Source organism: Zootoca vivipara, chromosome 6, assembly GCF_963506605.1.
Source record: "Zootoca vivipara chromosome 6, rZooViv1.1, whole genome shotgun sequence".
NCBI lineage: Eukaryota > Metazoa > Chordata > Lepidosauria > Squamata > Lacertidae > Zootoca > Zootoca vivipara.
This window is the reverse complement of record NC_083281.1, coordinates 81,741,783-81,760,393: the sequence shown is the minus strand read 5'-3', so window position 1 is coordinate 81,760,393 and position 18,611 is coordinate 81,741,783. Positions and strand designations below refer to the sequence as shown.

At 46.3% G+C, this 18,611-nt stretch overlaps 1 protein-coding gene across 3 annotated transcripts in view; it reads right to left on the bottom strand.

The window, feature by feature from the left end:
* Positions 1–2,673: 2,673 nt before the first annotated feature.
* The window catches only part of C6H1orf159 (chromosome 6 C1orf159 homolog), a 30,462-nt gene continuing 14,524 nt past the window's right edge, over positions 2,674–18,611 (bottom strand). For 2 of the 3 annotated variants that reach the window (XM_060276210.1, XM_060276209.1), the window contains exons 2-9: positions 18,504–18,594; positions 13,538–13,613; positions 10,666–10,770; positions 9,033–9,089; positions 8,147–8,281; positions 7,415–7,440; positions 6,918–6,945; positions 2,674–5,383 (exon numbers count right to left, since the gene is read on the bottom strand). In XM_060276210.1, coding sequence (XP_060132193.1) covers positions 5,289–5,383; positions 6,918–6,945; positions 7,415–7,440; positions 8,147–8,281; positions 9,033–9,089; positions 10,666–10,770; positions 13,538–13,613; positions 18,504–18,575 — 594 coding nt within the window. In that variant the 5' untranslated portion in view covers positions 18,576–18,594 and the 3' untranslated portion in view covers positions 2,674–5,288. The remainder of the gene's footprint in view (positions 5,384–6,917; positions 6,946–7,414; positions 7,441–8,146; positions 8,282–9,032; positions 9,090–10,665; positions 10,771–13,537; positions 13,614–18,503; positions 18,595–18,611) is intronic. The other variant, XM_060276211.1, reaches the window with a different exon arrangement.

Genomic DNA, 18,611 nt, shown 5'->3' with positions numbered 1-18,611 from the left:
GATGCAGGAATGGCAAATGAAAATGTTGGATTATATGGAATTGGCAGAATTGACAGGAAGACTCCGGGACCAAACAAGTGACAAAGTTCTAAAAGATTGGAAGAAATTTAAAATATATATAGGGAACGTATTTGACAATTAGATTTTGAACATCCAGGAAAATAAAGAAGTTAAGGCAATAGGGAGATAATATAAGATTGAAAGCGAGAGACTATGGTAGATGATATATAAGATGAAATTTTGAAGTGTTAAAGGGATTATATGATGGGTAAGAAAGATGATTTAGAAACTGCTACAGGAGTTTATAAAAGTGGAAAATCAGATAGTGGGGAACTGGGGAAGCCAGAAGACAATGAATATAAAAATGGATTGTGGATGATATATTTTTATGTTGTATGTTGTTTGAAAGTGTATTTTTGTATTTTGATGTTTTTTGTATTTGTATTTTTGTATTTTGTATCTTTTTTGATGTGTGTTGATAAAACGATTAATAAAAAATATATGAAACAAAACTTCCACTACCGGAGCCAGGAACCGACTTTTAAGGTCACATTCGCACCATACTTTTAAAAGCAGTATCATGCCACTTTAAAACAGTCATAGCTCCCCACCTCAAATCCTGGGAGAGGTAGTTTATGAAGGGTTCCTTCATGGAAGTAGAATTCTGCAGAATGGTTCGATCCCCTCTTCCCAGGGAACTCTGGGAAATATAGCTCTCTGCCCCTTCACCTATTTTTCACCTGGTTGGAAAGTTTCCTTGAACTGTGGTTATCTTTCCTGCTTAACTGGATCAAGAGATTGGGGAGGGGGGGGGCGTAAAAAAAAAGCAACCTCTTTTAAGACTTTTGCACAGATGGCGCAAAGGGAAGAGTCACATTCGTTGCTCTACTTCCCTATGCCTTTGACCTTTCCCAGCACTGGAACAGAGTCCCTGGAAGGTTTGGAATGCAGCACTTGTTCCAAAAAACAAAGCAAAACTCAGCGCCCAGTTTTATGATGTTCTCCCACCCATTAGCAGTACATATGAAGAGTGGGCTATAATCATTTGTTCATAAAACACACACAATTAAGTCAACTTGCTGAGGTGCACCCACAACTGTGCGGTCTGAAGACACTGGTTCCTCAGTTGTTGCCATTGGCGTTGGACTGCCTGTGATGCCACAAAATGACATAGGATAAGGCAGTTATTGGTGGATGGAAAGAGGTTCAGGGGAAAGGCCAGCTGGTACTGGGAGCTGTTAGGGAATGCCCTCATCCCCTGACAGAGCTACAATTTCTGGAGGAGTTCTCTAGGAAGAAGGACTGACGACTAAACCATTCTGGGAATTGTACCTTTGTAAGGGGAATAGGGGGTCTCTCTACAGCAAACGGCAGTTTCCAGGATTCTCTGGGAGAAAGCCAAAGTGTTATCGCAGCACTTTAAATGTGTGGTGCGGATGTGGCCCCACGCATGCAGCCTGCATAGAAAAAACTGCCACGAGAAAGAAGTCTGGCAAGATCTGGCACACACCTCACCTCTGCACTTCAGCCTCAAGTCTGCAGGCCTCATGTTTGCCTACAGACATCTGCTATATTGGATCACCCCCTTTTGCTAAAGAACTTCCAGCACAGTTCATTTATTATTACTACATCCATATCCCAAGGAGCGGAACATGGCGTATGCACTTCTCTTCCTCTCCCATTTAAACCCCACAACTACTCTGTGGGATAGGCTGAGAGGCAAGGAGGTCATACCCAGTGAGGTTTATGGCTGAGTGGGTATTTGAACCCTGGTCTCCCAGGTCCTAATGCAGGACTCTAACTCAGGCATCCCCAAACTGCGGCCGTCCAGATGTTTTGGCCCACAACTCCCACGATCCCTAGCTAACAGGACCAGTGGTGAGGGATGATGGGGATTGTAGTTCAAAACATCTGGAGGGCCGAAGTTTGGGCATGCCTGCTCTAACCAGTACACCACACTAAGTTTAGATGAGCGCTGCTGTATACTACCCTCGATACAATGCAGGGAACTTTCATTCACCACTGAGGTGGGGGGAGTAATCTGTTTTAAATTGATATATGCATGGGATTTGACTGATCTGACCGGATCAAGCTTTGCATGGAACCGCTTCTTGTACTGACCACTGGGCTTAGGGCCAAGCTGTTCAAGCAGACCTTTAAAGAAAGCCTAAGCATATGCAAAAGAGATGAGTCTTCTATCCAAATATACAAGCACCACATGGGGCAACAGGTTGCATTCAACCAAGTCCTAATAAGAGCAGACCCACAGATATTAATGCATTGACTTATGGTCACATTAATACAGAAAGTATTTTTATGCAGTTAAAAATAATTCATGGTTGTGCTGGTTACTTTAGGAAGCCTGGAGTTTAAATATGTATAAGTGTAAGAATATATTATGCACATTGCTTGTATTTTTAACATAACAGGCAACCCCCCCCCAAAAAAACCCACCATGCTGATTGTCAAGATCAAGGAGCAAGATGAAGACAGATCTACATGCATAAACCTGACAGAGACATCAGAAAATCAAATCCGTATTTGCCATAGGAATGGTAATTTGTCCCCACGATGCCCACCTCTGACCTGAAGAGGGAGAACTCCTAGCACCTCATTTCCAAAACTAGGAGCAAATGCTAAAACCAGCCAGCTTTAAAAATGAATACACTGAACTCAGGACTTTGTGTGCTTTTATTAAAGCCAGTGAAAAGGGAAAAGTAAGAGTGTGGGGAGAGATGTACACAAAGACAAGTCTGCATTTGACACAACAGTGAGAGTAAAATAATAATAATAAAGCAGCCCACACTTGCCTCTTTTCCACTGGAATGGCACAAAAAGGAGATACAACCCCCCCCCCCAACTACACTGGCAAGAACAGATTTCCCTGCATTGAACGGTGTGAACACACACACACACACACACACACACACCAGAGTGACTTCAACCATCTATTAGAAAATAGAGGCATGTGCTTTGGGGACAAGGCAGGGCATCAGACAGCCTAGCAGAAATAAGGACTTTTGTCAGAACTGTGCCTGGGGTGAAAGGGGAGCACCACCAACCTAAATGCACAAGGAAGGGGAGAGTACTGGCTTTACAAAAAGGGAGATTGCATCTGAGCAAGGGGAGGCGGTTTCCTTGCATGGCATCATTGCATAGTAATATGTCCACCCAGGGGGGGGGAGAAATTTTGGAATCTCCACTGGTCTCTTCCCAGGCATGTTTTCACTTGCGGGGAATCTGAGAGATTGTAAAAGGTGGAGGGAGAAGAAGAGAAGCTAATATACAAAAACCCCTTAGGATTCTGATCTCAAGAAATGGGACCTGCATTTAAATAAAAGATATAAATATAAGCAAGTGAAGGTTGAGGACTCCCCATACAGAAATAAACAATTTGCCTTTGGAGAAAGGTTCCGGACTGCAAAGTCTTCTGTGGGGACCAAGTCAGAGATACCTCCTTGGATGGTTCTATATTTGATTTGTAGCAATCTAAAAACTTGAGGAGGGGTGGGGATGTCCCCCCCCCCTTTCATCCTGACAAGGCTCAAAAGCATTGTTTAAAAACACATAAACTGAAGAAAATGAGGATGCTCCCAGCTTAGGAAGGACCATTTCAAAGCTACACCTTGGCTCATTAAAATAAATGACGAGGGTTCCATCCAATGATGTCCTACTCAGAGTGGGCCCACTGATATGAAGGAGCAAGGCTCAGGTTAATTTCAATGGGTCTACTCTGAGTAGGACACAACCCAAAGAGATTAAAGCGCCCCCACCGTGAGACATTTCTGCACTTACCCTGACTGCATCCTGTATCCTCCTTGGACAGGCAGGAAGGACCCTTTAGTTTGTGAGGGTCAAAAAATTATCTGCATTGTGAAAGCTACGCCAGAGACGGGGAGCAGGTTTTCTGGCTCTTACAGAGGCAAGAAACATGGCTGCACAGTTGACACTGCGTCTCCACCACTGAACGGCTCTGTAAAAGGTACCAGGCATCATCTAAAACAGGCGAAGCCACTGTGGTGCCCTCCAGATGTTGCTTAACTACAACCCCCATCAGCCCCAGCAGGACGGCCAACAGTCAGAAATGATGGGGGTTGTAGTGCCATCAGAGCTGGATAGCACCAGCTTCACTACTGCTGATATAAAGGATACAGAAAGCAGGGGTGGGGAAGCTGTGGCCTTTCAGATGCTGCTGGATTCCCAGCCCTTGCCAGCCCTAGGACACACAACCAACCATCAGAGACGATGGGAACTGTAGTCTAGCGGTCTGGAGGGCTCCAGGTTTCCCACGAAGGATGCAGAGCTTGAGGGGTAGGAAAATAAGAGTGCAAAAATACAAAACAAATGGATCAACTATTGCAGTATTTGAAAATTCCCACCTCTCCTGTTCCAAACATTTGGAGATGAGAGGCCACCGAGTGTGCTTCTTGCTCACAATGGTTTGGCCACTCTTGCCTCTGTGCACTGGCAAGCACACACATCAAAAGACCAGCAGAGCCGCCTAGAGCTGGGTGAGCTCAGTGGATAAACCTGAAAGGAAATTCTACTGCCCGCCATCATGAAATACAGAGGAAGGGGGAGAAGAAAATAAAAATCTTTCAGCAGCTCGGCATTGACAACACTGCAATAAGCTTAAGGCCTCGTTCAAAACCCACTTGTTTAAAAAGAGAGAGAGAGAGAGAAAGCGACTTGCATGGTGCGCTGGAAGAGCAGTTCCTGGCTAGCAGCCTAGCTCGCATCTCAGAACCTGAAGGCATGCTGCAAAAAGTTTGCATTAAGAGATGCCAAACGCTTCCCACTGGCATTAAAAAAAAACATGGCACTTTTGTGTTTCACACTGAGCAGCAGGCACCGCAAGCCAGTTCACCTCCTCAAAAATGAAATGGCCCAGCAGCGCAGGAGCTAGGCTGCCAACCAGACCTCCATATCCTGACAGTCCGAGAGATGGTGGTGGAGCTGGAGCAGCCGTGCAGTGAGCACGCAGTGTCCCAAAAGGGGAGTGGAGAGCCTTTCGCTACGATCCAGGAAAGAAAACAGAATTGGCAGCCTGCCTGAGAGCAGTTAACTGAACTGGCTCCCCTCTCCAGAACTCCTCTGGTCGTGAGTCTTCGTTCCATGCTTCATTGGCACAAGCTCGTTGGATCCAAGGCTGCTGGCGTCTTTCCCCCCCTTCCCAGCTGGCCACTTCCTCAGCTGTTTTGCTGGCACTTTTGCTAGCAACCGGGTGCATGGGCACCGTGCCGGCCACGCCAGTATTTACAATTCCTCAGGGCTCCAAAGACTGGCTGCTACACATTGCTGACTCTGGTCTCTGCAGAAATAGTTGTGCTGGTACCGGAAGTCATCAGTGACCTCTCTCTTCTGACGTAGCGGGGTTTACGGACTGCAGAAAAGGAAAGTGAAAAGGAGATGCTATTACCTTAACTGCTTAAGACAGGAAATTGGGGGAGGGATTAGCTTTCGATGTTGCTTTTGCTTCCTTGCACCCCAATTTTTTTTGTTGATTTTTGAGAGGGGGGGAGAACAAGGTCACTTTGCTTGTGGCTGAAAGTTATTTAAGATCCCTGGTCAGCATCGGGTTTTCCTAGAGCAGAGGTGGGAGAACCGTGGCCCACCAGAGGGTGAAAGACTACAACTCCCACCATCCATATCTGGCTGTGCTTGATAGGAACATAGGGAGTGTACGGTGTCAGGTCAAATTTGTCCATCTAGCTCAGTAGGAGCTACACTGACTGTCGCTCTCAATAAAAATGATTAAAAACAAATTCCAATACAGAGGCAGACTGGGAAAGATCTCTCCCAAAAGCATTTGTTGGAAGAAGTAGCCCTTCAAGCAGGCATCGAAAAGACAATTGGCTTCCATGGCCAAATATGTGACTCACCTACACCTTTTTTTTTAATTTTGTGATTATTGCATCACAAGAAAGCACTGCCCCGGAATGTAAAAGGTAGGGGGCAGAGAAAGGATTTCTGGATTAAGAGGCCTCCCCCAATTTTTTTAAAAGCCAGGGTGGTATAGCAGTTAAGAGTGTCAGACTAGGGATCAAATCCCCAGTTCAAAACTGCCACAAAACAGTCACTGTCTCTCAGCCTAACCTGTGGGGATAAACTGGAAAAGAGGGAGAACCATGTATGCCACACCGTGAACAGCTTAGGAGAAAAGGTGGGATATAAATGGAAAAATAAAATACATGCACTTTTTGTTTTAGAAAAATCATTATGTGCAAGGGCTTCTTGTACGAACAAGCTTTAAAGAAGAAATATATTCCAATTAGACTACATGCACTTCTAGGGAATAGGAATGGTTTTGAGCATCAAATGCTTTTTATAATTATTTTTTAGAAGAAGAAAAAACATGGGTGGGTGGGGTGGGAAGAACTCAAACTACCCCCTATATTTTTTGTGTTCCATCTGTCATCTATTCCAAGCTGTACGACACTTTTCAATCCACCGAGACTAAGAATGAGCCACTTGGGAACCCAGGAGACAGTCTGAGCTGCGAGCAGCCCCGACCAGCTCAGTAATTCTCTCTCAAGCGCCTATAAAACCCCTCGCTGCCTGAAATCCATCTACTTTTAAAGCACCCCCCCATAAGTACCAAATATGCTATTAAAGCGGGGGGAAAGAACATTTTCACGAGGCAATATAAGCTTTGCATTTATGACCGGAGAGGGGCCTGATTAGCAGTGTTAATGCCGCAAGGTGCCATTGAGAAAGGTTTTGGTTTTTCGGCGATTATTGTAAGGAATGCTTCACAAATCAAGAGGCAAACAAAAATGGCACTCTAAAAGGGGGAGGCCGTATATCTGTTTAAAAATAAAGTTTCCAGGCAAGGGCTCTCAGTTTTTCTTCTCCTTGCCGCCACTTGACAAAAGGGACTTTGAGCAAAAACCAAAGGGATGGGGTGGAATCGTTACCTGAGGACGGTGGAGATAACATTGATGCCTGTAAAGATAAGAATGGAGATTAGGGTATCTCAGAAGTTTCGGGGTAGTGAACTTTCTTCTAAGTCTCATATCACTTCCTCCAAACTTTCCAGTGTATCTGAGAGCCGATTCTACATGTATATACGTGCACACCTCTAAGGTGGCACAGTCCTCCCCATAGCTGCATTAACTTTCCCCATTTCCAGCGAGACGGCATTCTTGGAACTGCCCCACACCGAGCACAAATCTGAGAGGTTTTGAAACCCAAAACAACAGTTCTGCTACAATTCAGTCATCAGACTGAAGCAGTAACCCACCACCCCAAAAGAAATGAACTGGGAATGGTTTCAACAGAAGCGATCAACTGTTGTTAGTTTCGGTGCTCTTAAACAAAGCTTTTATGGAGCCTGAAGCCTGTGTCCAGAAACCCAGACTTATTGCTACTCCTGTTAAGCAAGATTAATGATAAAGGCTGGAGTTTTACTTACTGATTCAGCAGACTGTACAACAGACCCTAAAGATGAAGGGTTAAAAGAGAGAGAGAGAGAGAGAGTAGTAGTAGTATTATTATTGGGGATCAAAGTGGTTCAATGTCAGTTGCCGAGATTGTACACACAAAGCTGCCCTATGCTGGATGCTTGTTTCAAAATGACCTGGAAGTAGTTCTGGTCAGCTCAAATCCCCAAAGACCGGAACAAGGAAGTGCTGCTTCTGTGTATTTAACTCATGGAACTCACTGCTACAAAACTTGCTCTCTCTTGTTCCAGATGGCAGAGCTAGAAGTGATGGGTGGGAGTTTGCAAGGAAGTAGACTTCAGCTAAATGTCTTAACACTAAGAACTGCTTGGCAGTGGAACAGTCTAACTTGAAAGCTGATGTCTCCTTTGGTGTACACTGATGTGTACTGAAATGCAACTTCCATTGGTCTCGGGCAGGATGGGATGATGGAAGCTGCACTTCAACTACATTTGGAGGATACTAGGTTGGGGAAAGACTTATCCTTGGGCATAGATTGAGAACCCACGGTGCTGCATCTTGCTGAGATTTAACCAGGCCTGGGTCTGGTCAATGCCTAGGTGGGAGACCTCCTGGGTGACCCACATAAGCCATCCTGAGTTCCATGATGGAAGAAAGATGGGATGTGCCAACATGTTGATCTGGATCCACCCCCCCCCCAAAAAAAACCTTGGCTGAAGATGAAAGCGACAGAAGCAGCATACCTTTGCTCCTTCTGTAGAAGAGATTTGGAAGTTTGTTGGCACGTTTGAGGTAGAAGAACGAAGCAACACACAGTATGAGGAAGAGGCTGATGACGAACGTCCCAAAGATAAGAGAAGCGGCTACTTCTGGGGCCCCTGTGAGGGAGAGACAGAGAGGCTGAATAGGCCTCCTACAGTAGCATCGTCACAGGCAAAACTGGGTCCCCGCAACTGTCATTATTTATTCAGGAAAAATGTATATGCCACTCCATCAAACAAACAAACAAACAAAGTAAGCCATTTTCCATAAAACGGTGCAATGTATTCTTTAAAAACTAGCAATTAAAGCAGACTTTAAAAAGGCATAATAAAATTATAAAATCAGGTAAAATCAACAAATATACATAATGAAATTATGTGTCAGACACAATCTTCAGGGTTTTTTCTTTTTCTTTTTTGAGGGGTGGCAGCAACTGGTTTCCAACAGCAGGACACATACTTTTGTTAGCAATTTCATCTTTAATGGTTAAAAAGAGAGAGAGAACTGTCAGATGATGGATGCAGTCTGGACTCCTGAGGTTTGATCACTTCCAAATTTGTCTATTTAAGGGTGCTATATCCCATTTCCTTTTCCAGGAGCAAACTGGGAGAAAATCTCCCCGAGGTGGGATGGGAGGGGGCTATGAGTGCCTTAAAGCAACAGAAGTATTAACAGAAGGGAGAATTCACAAACAGAGCAATTGAGGCTGCTGATCTGGCTCAGATGGTGCGAAGGTGTGGGGCAAAACAGAAGTAGCTTTGCGGATGGTTCAAGGCCATAGCCACCTGAACAAACACTGGGGTGTGAGCAACACTTTCTGATAAAGCCCCCTTCAGTATATGCAGCCCACTTCTCAGAATTACTCACCTACACCCAGAGTTCCAGTTGTTAGATTCATCTGGGAATTCATTCCTCTGGCACCGTCTACAAGGGAACCAGTGGGGGAAAGGAGCAAAAAGCGTTACCTAATTCACATTAGGTTCAAGTGAGAAGTGATCTATCTATTCCACACACACACACCCCGCCCTTTGGTCTGCTTTAGGTTTTGTGATTACGTATAATGCAACGGGCCGAGACTCCCCTCCTTGGAAGATACAAAGGAAGCCGTCTTAAACCATTGGTCCATCCAACTCAGTATTGTCTACACTGACAGCCGCTCTCCAAGTTATCAGGGAGGAGTCTTTCTCAACCATATTTGGATAATGCAGGGATTGAACCTGGGACCTCCGATATGCAAAGCAGGTGATGCTCTACTAAGGAGCCACTGGACTGCTATTTACTAAACACACCCCCCCCGACTAGTGTTGATTCGGTATTCACAGCACATACTAGTCTTACTTTTGCAATTGTCTTTGGAACATTTGGGAGCGCCTCCCATTGTCTCCCAGTGTAAAACAGCGATTAATTTCCCCCTGCAGCTAAAGTGAAGTGGGAAAAAGAGGGTCAAAAGCTAAGCTTTGTCTGTTTTAAGGCTGTCTAGGGATAAGATGGGATATAAACTTGAGAGGCTTCCTAGCTCATGGTCATTTCACTAATTTCAGTGGGCCTACTCAGAGTAAGAGACTTTGGATACATCCCCAAGCATCTGTTACACCGGCTCTTGTGCACTGATGGCACTATAGGAAATATGCAACGTGGCTAATAGAAGAATGATTACAACTTTGAACAACTGTATCTCAGGAAAGTAAGCCTAAAAGTGCTCTGTAGTGACCTCTGTTGGATGGTTGGGAGGAAGCAATCTAGAGCAGGCATCCCCAAACTGTGGCCCTCCAGATGCTTTGGCCTACAACTCCCATGATCCCTAGCTAACAGGACCAGTGGTCAGGGATGATGGGAATTGTAGTCCAAAACATCTGGAGGGCCGAAGTTTGGGGGTGCCTGATCTAGAGAATAAGGGCATCAACAGGATGCTTGAGAAGGAATTTAAGAAGAGCCTTGGAGCTGGATCAGCCTAAAGGCCCATCAGGATCCAGCATCCTGTTCTCATAGCAGCAAACCACTGGGAAGCCTGTAGGCAGGGCCTGAGTGAAACAGCTCCCTCCACACTTGCGATTCCCAGCAAACGGTCTTCAGAGGAATACCGCCTCTGGCTGTGGAGGTAGAACACAGCCATCACAGTGAAAAGCCTTATCCTCCATTGATCTGACCAATCCTCTTTTAAAGCCATCCAAGTTGGCAGCCATCACTGCCTCCAGTGGGAGGGAGTTCCACAGTTTAACCATGTGCTGTGTGAATAAGTGTTTTCTTTTGCTAGTCCCGAATCTCCCAAGCTTCACTGGATGCCCCCAAGTTCTCATGTTATGGGGGAGGGAGGGAAAGTCTTCCTATCCACTTTCTGCCTGCGACACATGATTTCATACACCTCTGCCGGGTCACCTGTTCTGCACCTTTTCTCCAAACTTAAAAGTCTAAACTAAGTGAAGCACAGAAAGAAGCCCCTATGAAGGCCTTTCCTATAAAGGCTCAAATTGGGGAAGAACATGCCGCACAGATGGCTTACTGTTTCGGCAGTCAGTCAGGTTGTATGCCGGCGTAGCAGTGACCGTTTCGTTATCACATTTGATGCAGCTGCTGCTGCCATCTTCATTCCACCGCCTGTAGCAGCCTGCATGCAAGGGGGTGGGGAACAAAAGGATGAAGGCAGAATGAGAAGAGTAAAAAAAGAAGCCTCAAAAGTACCTTTCATGCACAAACAAGCATCAGATGAAACCGGCTTCATTCGTCTGACTGCCCCAAAGGCCCGTTTCCTCACAGCTCCTTGCATAGTGCCTGGGAGACTTGCATGAGGTCTGAGCAACAGAATTCAAAGAGTTTCGTGAGCAAGAGGGCCCCGACCCAGGGGGTGGAGAGAGGTTTAGGCGCACCCCGCAATGTTTTCAAATTTTCACCTACGGCAGGTTCTTTCCCTGCAAACAGCTTGAAAACACAGCAGGTAGCTGTGGTTGCTGGTGCCTGTTGTGCAGAAAGCAGGGATGTCAGCAGGAGCTGGAGGCAGAGCCAAGCATGGACAGAATCCGTCCCTCACTGGTTGTAAAAAAGAGGGCAGGCAGGTGGGGTTTGGCTGAGGTTGGTGGGGCAATGCCAATCGCCCTAATCGCCATAAAGCCTTCACTGCCAATGAAGCAGGCAGCAAAAGCAGGGTGGAAAAGGCAAGCCCCTTTCGTTTTGAGAAACACATGAGTCCACCACACGCTTTGGGAACGTAACAACTGCATGCGTCTTTGGAACATGTCTGAAGACTTGCCCCATGAGCTGCCAGAACCTAATGGATTTGTGTGTTATTATTGCCCTGTAAGCCCCTGGCCAGAATGGATGCTGGGTAAAAAGGAGAGAGGGCTTTGGACATGCCTGTTCTAGAGCAACTCTACCCACCCCAAGCATTCATCCCTTGTTAGCAAGGGACGAACAGGGGAGGTACAGTGGAACCTCGGTTTATGAACACCTCGGTTTATGAATTTTCGGTTTATGAACGCCGCGGACCCATCTGGAACGGATTAATTCACTTTCCATTACTTTTAATGGGAAAGTTCGCTTCAGTTTATGAACGCTTCAGTTTATGAACAGACTTCCGGAACCAATTACACCCATGTTTCAGTTTATGAACGCTTCAGTTTAAGTACTTCGCGGACCAGTCTGTAACGGATTAATCCACTTTCCATTACTTTCAATGGGAAAGTTCGCTTCAGTTTATGAACGGTTACTCCGCGGACCGTCTGGAACGGATTAATCCACTTTCCATTACTTTCAATGGGAAAGTTCGCTTCAGTTTATGAACACTTCAGTTTATGAACAGACTTCCGGAACCAATTGTGTTCATAAACCGAGGTACCACTGTATTTATCTTTATCTGCTGCTTGTGATCTTCACAGAGGCATCTAGCTGCCTAATGGAGGCAAAGCACTGGTCTGGGTGGGTCTTTGATTTAATCCTGCAGGGCAGTTCTTATGCCCATAACTTGTAAGCTCCTCAGGGGGCCTCTGTCCTTACTTTAACGTGGCACTCTGCAATGCAACGCGGAAGAGGGCAAAGCTATTTTTCCCCATTCAACCTTTCTGTACAAATGGCTGGAGCGCATCAGCCGTGGAGAGTTGCTGCTTTGATCTCAGGAGCCCAAACCGGCTGCCTAGCAGTCTCGCCAGGCCAGCCCCCCGCAGCCAACGATGGGGATCAATTATTCCATAAAGCACATGGTGAGCGAGGCACTGATTGGGAAACAAACACGGCTGTTCCGCTTCCCTCAGCTGGAAGCGACACATTAGATACTCTTGGTGATAAATTACATCTGACATTTAATCTAAACATAAAAACAGACCTACTGGGAGGGCAAAGCTATCCGACAGTAATATAAAAAAAGGAAGGAGAAAATGACAACAAAGCTATTTTACTGGCACTGAAGATTGTGATCGATTAACCTTTTGAAATATATGAAAAACCAAAATCTGGAATTTATTGGCAACTGTTCAGCAGCTCCCCTCCTTGATACATCACTCTCAACAACAAAACCTCAAAGGTTATGTTGCAACATTAATGTAACCCAAGAAAGGGGTGAGCTAGCAATTAATTAACTTTTTAGTTTTAAAAGGGGCCACTGATTTGCCAATCATAATTTTCTAACACATTCTTTGGTCGTTTGCCTGGAAGTCCCTATGCCACTTATCACCCCCCACTGTGCCCAAGATGCAAGGCTACGCTCAGCAAAAATTATCAGCTCATTCTTTGGAAAATGGTATTTCTGGGCTGTGGCAAGTGGCTGTACGCAGGGTTGGTTGCGCAGAAGCATGTGGACATAACTGCTGTGATATAGAATTAATATAATTAAGCCAGACAAGCACCGAAAGGATCAATTTGTACTCTGCTTTCCCCTACCCCAGAAAAAGAGTCTGCAAGGCTAGATAGATAGAAGAGGCTTGCAACTAAATATGTGGGTCTTTACTGCAGCTTTGTATGGGAGCAGTCTCTTGATGTCCTAACATACATCACCACAGGGCGAAAGTTATCCAATTAAGGCTGGGGAGACTCTGAATTAAGACCTAGGTTGCCGTTGGGCCAATCCCCAACATTCAGCTTAGTCTACCTCACAGGGCTGTTGTGGGGATAAAAGTGTAGGAAGAAGAACCACGAATGCTCCTTTTTGTTGCTTCTTTTATTTCTTATACTGTATATTGTATTCCGGAGGAATACAATATAGAAAAATAATAACAGCAGCTGCTTAAAAGTGCAATTAAAATCCATACAGAGTGCAATACGATGGCTAAAGTGGGAAGAGAAATCATGAAGTGGTTCAGCAAGACCCTCAGACATTTTCAAGTGACCTGTAGGGAAAGGAGTTTGGGATCCACTGGATTAGTGCATAGCAACTACCAATAACTTACCTGGACTGCACTGGTTCTCAGCTAGACAGGTGGTATTGGTCTCCATTGCATCCATACAACATTCTAACTCCGATTCCTAGAGTGGGAGAGGGGAGAGAAAAATAAAGATTCGCAGTTCATGTAAAATTTTCCATTCACTTTTATACCAAGAGAGCAAACTCAGCTGAACTCGTTTCATGACATTGCCTAATGAGTATAGGGGAGTCTCACAACCCACACACAAGCATGAAAAGCATAGATGGAGCAGGGGGATGCATGGGCGTAGGCAGGGGGGCAGGAGGGGGCAGTTGCCCCCCCTAGAAGCAGGGCTGCTGGCCAGCCTGCCCTGCTGCCCGCCGCCGTCTCCCTTCTCCCTGGCTGGCTGTGGGGCGGGTGGAGGGAAAGCCCCAGAGCCGCGCAAAGCGTTTGGCTGGCTTTCCCTCTGCCCGCCCCACAGCCAGCCAGGCTTTCCTTGCCCCACTGTGCCCCCTCCCCCGTGCCTTGGCCCCATCCCTTGCCCCCCTAATTTTGATCCTGGCTACGCCCCTGGGGGGATGAGTAACAACTGTGTGTGGAGGAAAAAAAGCTTACAGGCTAGCATCCCTCACCCAGCACAACCTTTCCCCAAAGGGGTGCCTTTAAAAACATTCAGCAGTAGGAGGAAAGAAAGAAAACAAGAACAATTCCTTCTCATAGGGCTGATCTTAACATCTGGAAGGAACGCCCCCCCCCCCCAAGTCAGGTTCTCACAGCAGAGATTTGCTCAACCGCTTATGCACACAAAGAAGAGGTGGGAATCCTTTTCAGGGAAAGACCAAGCCATTCCTCCAGTATGCAGTCACAGCTAACTGGCGAGGAGAATCTGTGGATGTTCAAGGATGGGCGTGCCTTGCTTTCAAGCCCTGTTCACCTTCACCAGAGGAAGTTGTGGGTCTGCAGGTGTTGCTGATCCAGGCTGTGTACACACCACCCCTTTTCCTGCTACAAACCCACCCTTTGTAATCCTGTCCCCAAGTTTATTCATTTCAGCAGGGGGCAAGGGGGTGGGAGAGAAGGAAAAGCCTCTTTTGTTGTGCCAATTGGGAGACAGAAATCCTTTGCCAGCCTACTGCAAATTAGCCAGAGATCCACCAGCAGAACCCAACTGACCATTTCCCACCCTGTTCTATGTTTGTCAAGTGGGGAGCAGGGGAAGGCAGTATTCATCGGTAGAGTATCTGTTTTGCATGCACAAGACCTGAGGTTCAATCCCTGGCATCTCTAGGTAGGGCTGGGAAAGACTCCCTGCCTGAAACCGTGGAGAGTGGCTGCCAGTCAGTGCAGGCAGTACTGAGATTGATGGTCCAATGATCTGACTCAGCAGAAGGCAGCTTCCTATGCATAACCCTAACCCTGTGCCAGAGTGTCACAAACTCCCAGCTTGTGCCACTTTGGGCCAGTGGGTCTGACTGGCTAACCATGCTATAGAAACAGGGTCCACACGCTCTGAAATGGCCCATCCAAAATGGCATCTGAAGACAAGTGGAGAACCAGAGGAAGCAGGCATAAGCAGAGCACGAGTGGAACATTATGCTTTTCCAATGTTCATCGGGTGCATGCGAAAGTGCCAACAGAGCATGGGGGGGGGGGGAAACAACAACACGCCAGCTCTTCTTCAGGCACAAATGCTGTGACGAGAAGGCAGATGCCATATGCCATATATTTCTTGTCAACAACATGCATGACAAGGGATGAGGCTGTGGAGGAGGGCGCATGTTTGCACGGATGCACACTCACACACACATTGGCAAGGGAGCTGCTCCCTTCTGGAATATGCAGCGATGCGCCCAGACAGTCATGACAGACAGTATCTATCACCATATGTATCCTTTTTGCTATTTGACAGGAAACTGATCTAAGATCTCTCCATAAAACCGTTTTGTAAAGGGTTCAGAAAAGAGATGCTTCCACTGCTGAAGATCCTTGCTAATTATTAATTGGCATGCTTTTTAGAAAGTAGCTTTATGGAGCTGGGCCCAAGGAAACTGCCAATGTCGTAAGATACCCCAGTTACTAAGAAACCCGTCACTGAGCTTGGCGAGACAACTTTGGGAGACGTAGCCCTTTCAAGTGAGCCGTCAGGGTCTCTTCAAGGCAAGCCTTTTTATGAATAAGGTGCTGCCCGATTGCCAAGCTCTTTGTTTTCTTCTCTCCCTTGACAATGTTTTATTGCTATCGCTGCAACTTTCTTGGTACTTCCCCAACCCCAGTTTAACAGTAACCTGCCGCCAGAACGATTGCGGAAAAGCAGGCTATGAAATTTGCCGACTAAATAAATAATAATTTCATTTAGACACAGCACCTGCCACTGGCACTGTGTGTTGAATTTTAAGTGGGGACTAAGCTGCTTTCCGGAAATGCTATAGCCTGTTTCACAGATAAAAATCACAAATGAAAAATTTGCTATCTCAAATGTGTCTTGCTTCAGATGGGTGAAATGGCAACCTTGCGGGGGGGGGCATACCAGTGGTGGGTGGGCACCAGAGGCAAACATGGGCATAACAAGGGATGAGAAACTTGTAGAGTAGGCGACACCCCCCCATCTACACCCAAACTTCTCCAGAGGTCAACAAGAGGCAAGCAAGAGGGATCACCCAGTTTGAGGGCACACTCTAGCCACACAAAAGCACTTGAGGTGGGTACAGATCAGAACCAGTGAGGGGTGTGGCCTAAGAAGAGAGGGCGTGGCCCGAGGAGGCATGGCTTGGGGAGGGTCTCCAGGGCCAGACAGAGAGAACTGTATTTTAACCTGAGGACTTCAGCTTCCAAACTACTGGTCTGGAGGAGACAGCAATCTGTTCTGGGTTCTTAGCCAAGGTAGAGCAGATCTTGGGAAGTAGTCCCTATTCATAATCTAGCACATTTATACTCCATTTAAAAAAAGCCAACCCCCCCCGCCCCCAACAACAACAATTAAATCAATATTTTATAATCATTTAAGGCCCAAATACAACCTCAATGAAAAACACTCCTGGCTTAGCAGTGAGTCCAGCATGGTTTAAATAGGCAAAGGCAGATTATGAACCTTAGATCTCCTGTAGGAAAGAACTGTTCAGCTGCAGTTCCTCTCCCAAGACCCCACCTCTGGTAGTCCTGACCTTCAGAGGTGAAATGGGTGGCTGGATAGAGAAAGGCATTTGTAAAAGATCTTAACACGCCAAGTAGGTTTGTCTGGGAGGAGGAGGTATTTTGGACTCAGACACTGACAGTAAGAGCTGTTCCTGAAAGTAAGAGCTGTTCAGCAGTGGAATTTGCTACCAAGGAGTGTGGTGGAGTCTCCTTCTTTGGAGGTCTTTAAGCAGAGGCTTGACAGGCATATGTCAAGAATGCTTTGATGGTGTTTCCTTCTTGGCAGGGGGTTGGACTGGATGACACTTGTGGTCTCTTCCAACTCTATGATTCTATGACTTTAGGGCTTTCAGAAAAGGTTAGAACCAACCCTTTTTGAGTTGTATCTGGAAGCCACTTGATAACAACCTGGTGAGATCGTCAGGTGTTGCTATGAACGGCTATGCTCTTACAGGGAACGGGATTTTCTTCAGTGAAAGAGGGCAGGTTTTTCTAAAATTAGACTACAAGCTTGAGCTCAGGGAATTCTTCTGTTACTGTACAGTACAAGTAACCTACCCTCCTCTTCCTTGGAGGCTCTAAATCAAGATGAATATGATGAGTCACCCGCAAACAAACAGGTAAAGGAGATTAAAAGCACACATGGGGGAAAGAGTGTATCACTCAGCCTTGATCGGCTTTGTAAATCAAACCTGTAATGATTGGGGCAGGCTTCATCCATCTGGCGGAAGGACAGAAGGGGAGGAGGACACAGAACGGCACACACAGAAAGCATAATATGGATTATTTTTACAGATGTGCAGGCTAGGTTGCTCTATTTCATAGGAGAAAGATTCCCCACTTTGCGCAGTTTATAAATGAGGAGTGTGCAAATACTGTCCTACATATAGATATGAAAAGAATCTTTAATAAGGACATCTGGACCGCAAGAACTGTATAAAGCAGTGGTAGTCAATGTGGTGCCCTCCACATGTTGCTAGAATACACCTGCCACCGGCCTCAGCTAGTATGGCGCAAGGCCAGGGATTATAGGAGCTGTAACCAAACAACATCTGGAGAGTCAGCTCCCCCTAGCATAAAGCATGCAAAGCCAGCCGATTTGCAGAGATCTACATATGTTGAATAGTTTAATGCTGGTAGAAGCTGTCCCATTAGGACAAATGCGGGGGGCACTGCCCCACCAACCTCCACCTGCCTGCCTTCTCACTATCAGCCAATCCAGGGATGGCCCTGGCAGTCAGCTTTCTCCTCCTCAGTCTCAGATGTTGTCTGTGTAGAACTCAACAGGGAGGAGAAGGATGGGGTCAAAATCAGAATCAGGTGGCTCTGCCTGCCATTGGCTGCATTTGCACCTGTCATTGGTTCTGGCTCCACCTACTGTTGGGCTCCCTACCTTACACCCTCCTCGTCCCGATGGACACCAGCCACCACCGCAAACAGGTGAACAAAACCAAGCCCCTGTTCCCCAAACCCTAGATGTCATGCTTAGCTCACATCTGTCTTCTGGGAACTTACCAGGCAATGCTCACCACCTTTCAACCATATTTCGATGGCTCATACCAACCTAGTTAAAAAGAATTGGCATCCTCCCACACGATCCATCCAATGTTTACAAGTGCATGCCTGGGAGGTACATTCTTAAAAGAGGGCTACTCCTTCACTTACACATAGGAGAGACTACTTTAATATAGAGGTGGGAAACCTCTGACCCTCCAGATGTTGGACTCCAATCCCCATGTGTCCCAGTGACCACTGCCAAACTGTTTTCACACACTAGCAGAGGTCACAGTGTTTCTCAAATTCTGGATAGGCAACAGGACTCAAAGGCTAGAACTAGCCTTGTTTTTAGAGTTTTTTAAATTCACTGTGAAATACATACCAAACTGTCAGAGGATTTGCTGTTTACTTCCACCCCAAGAACAGTTAGGAGGAGAACACATGGCACAGCCATACTAAATAAGGAGGGAAGTCTAAAAGAAAGAGAAAT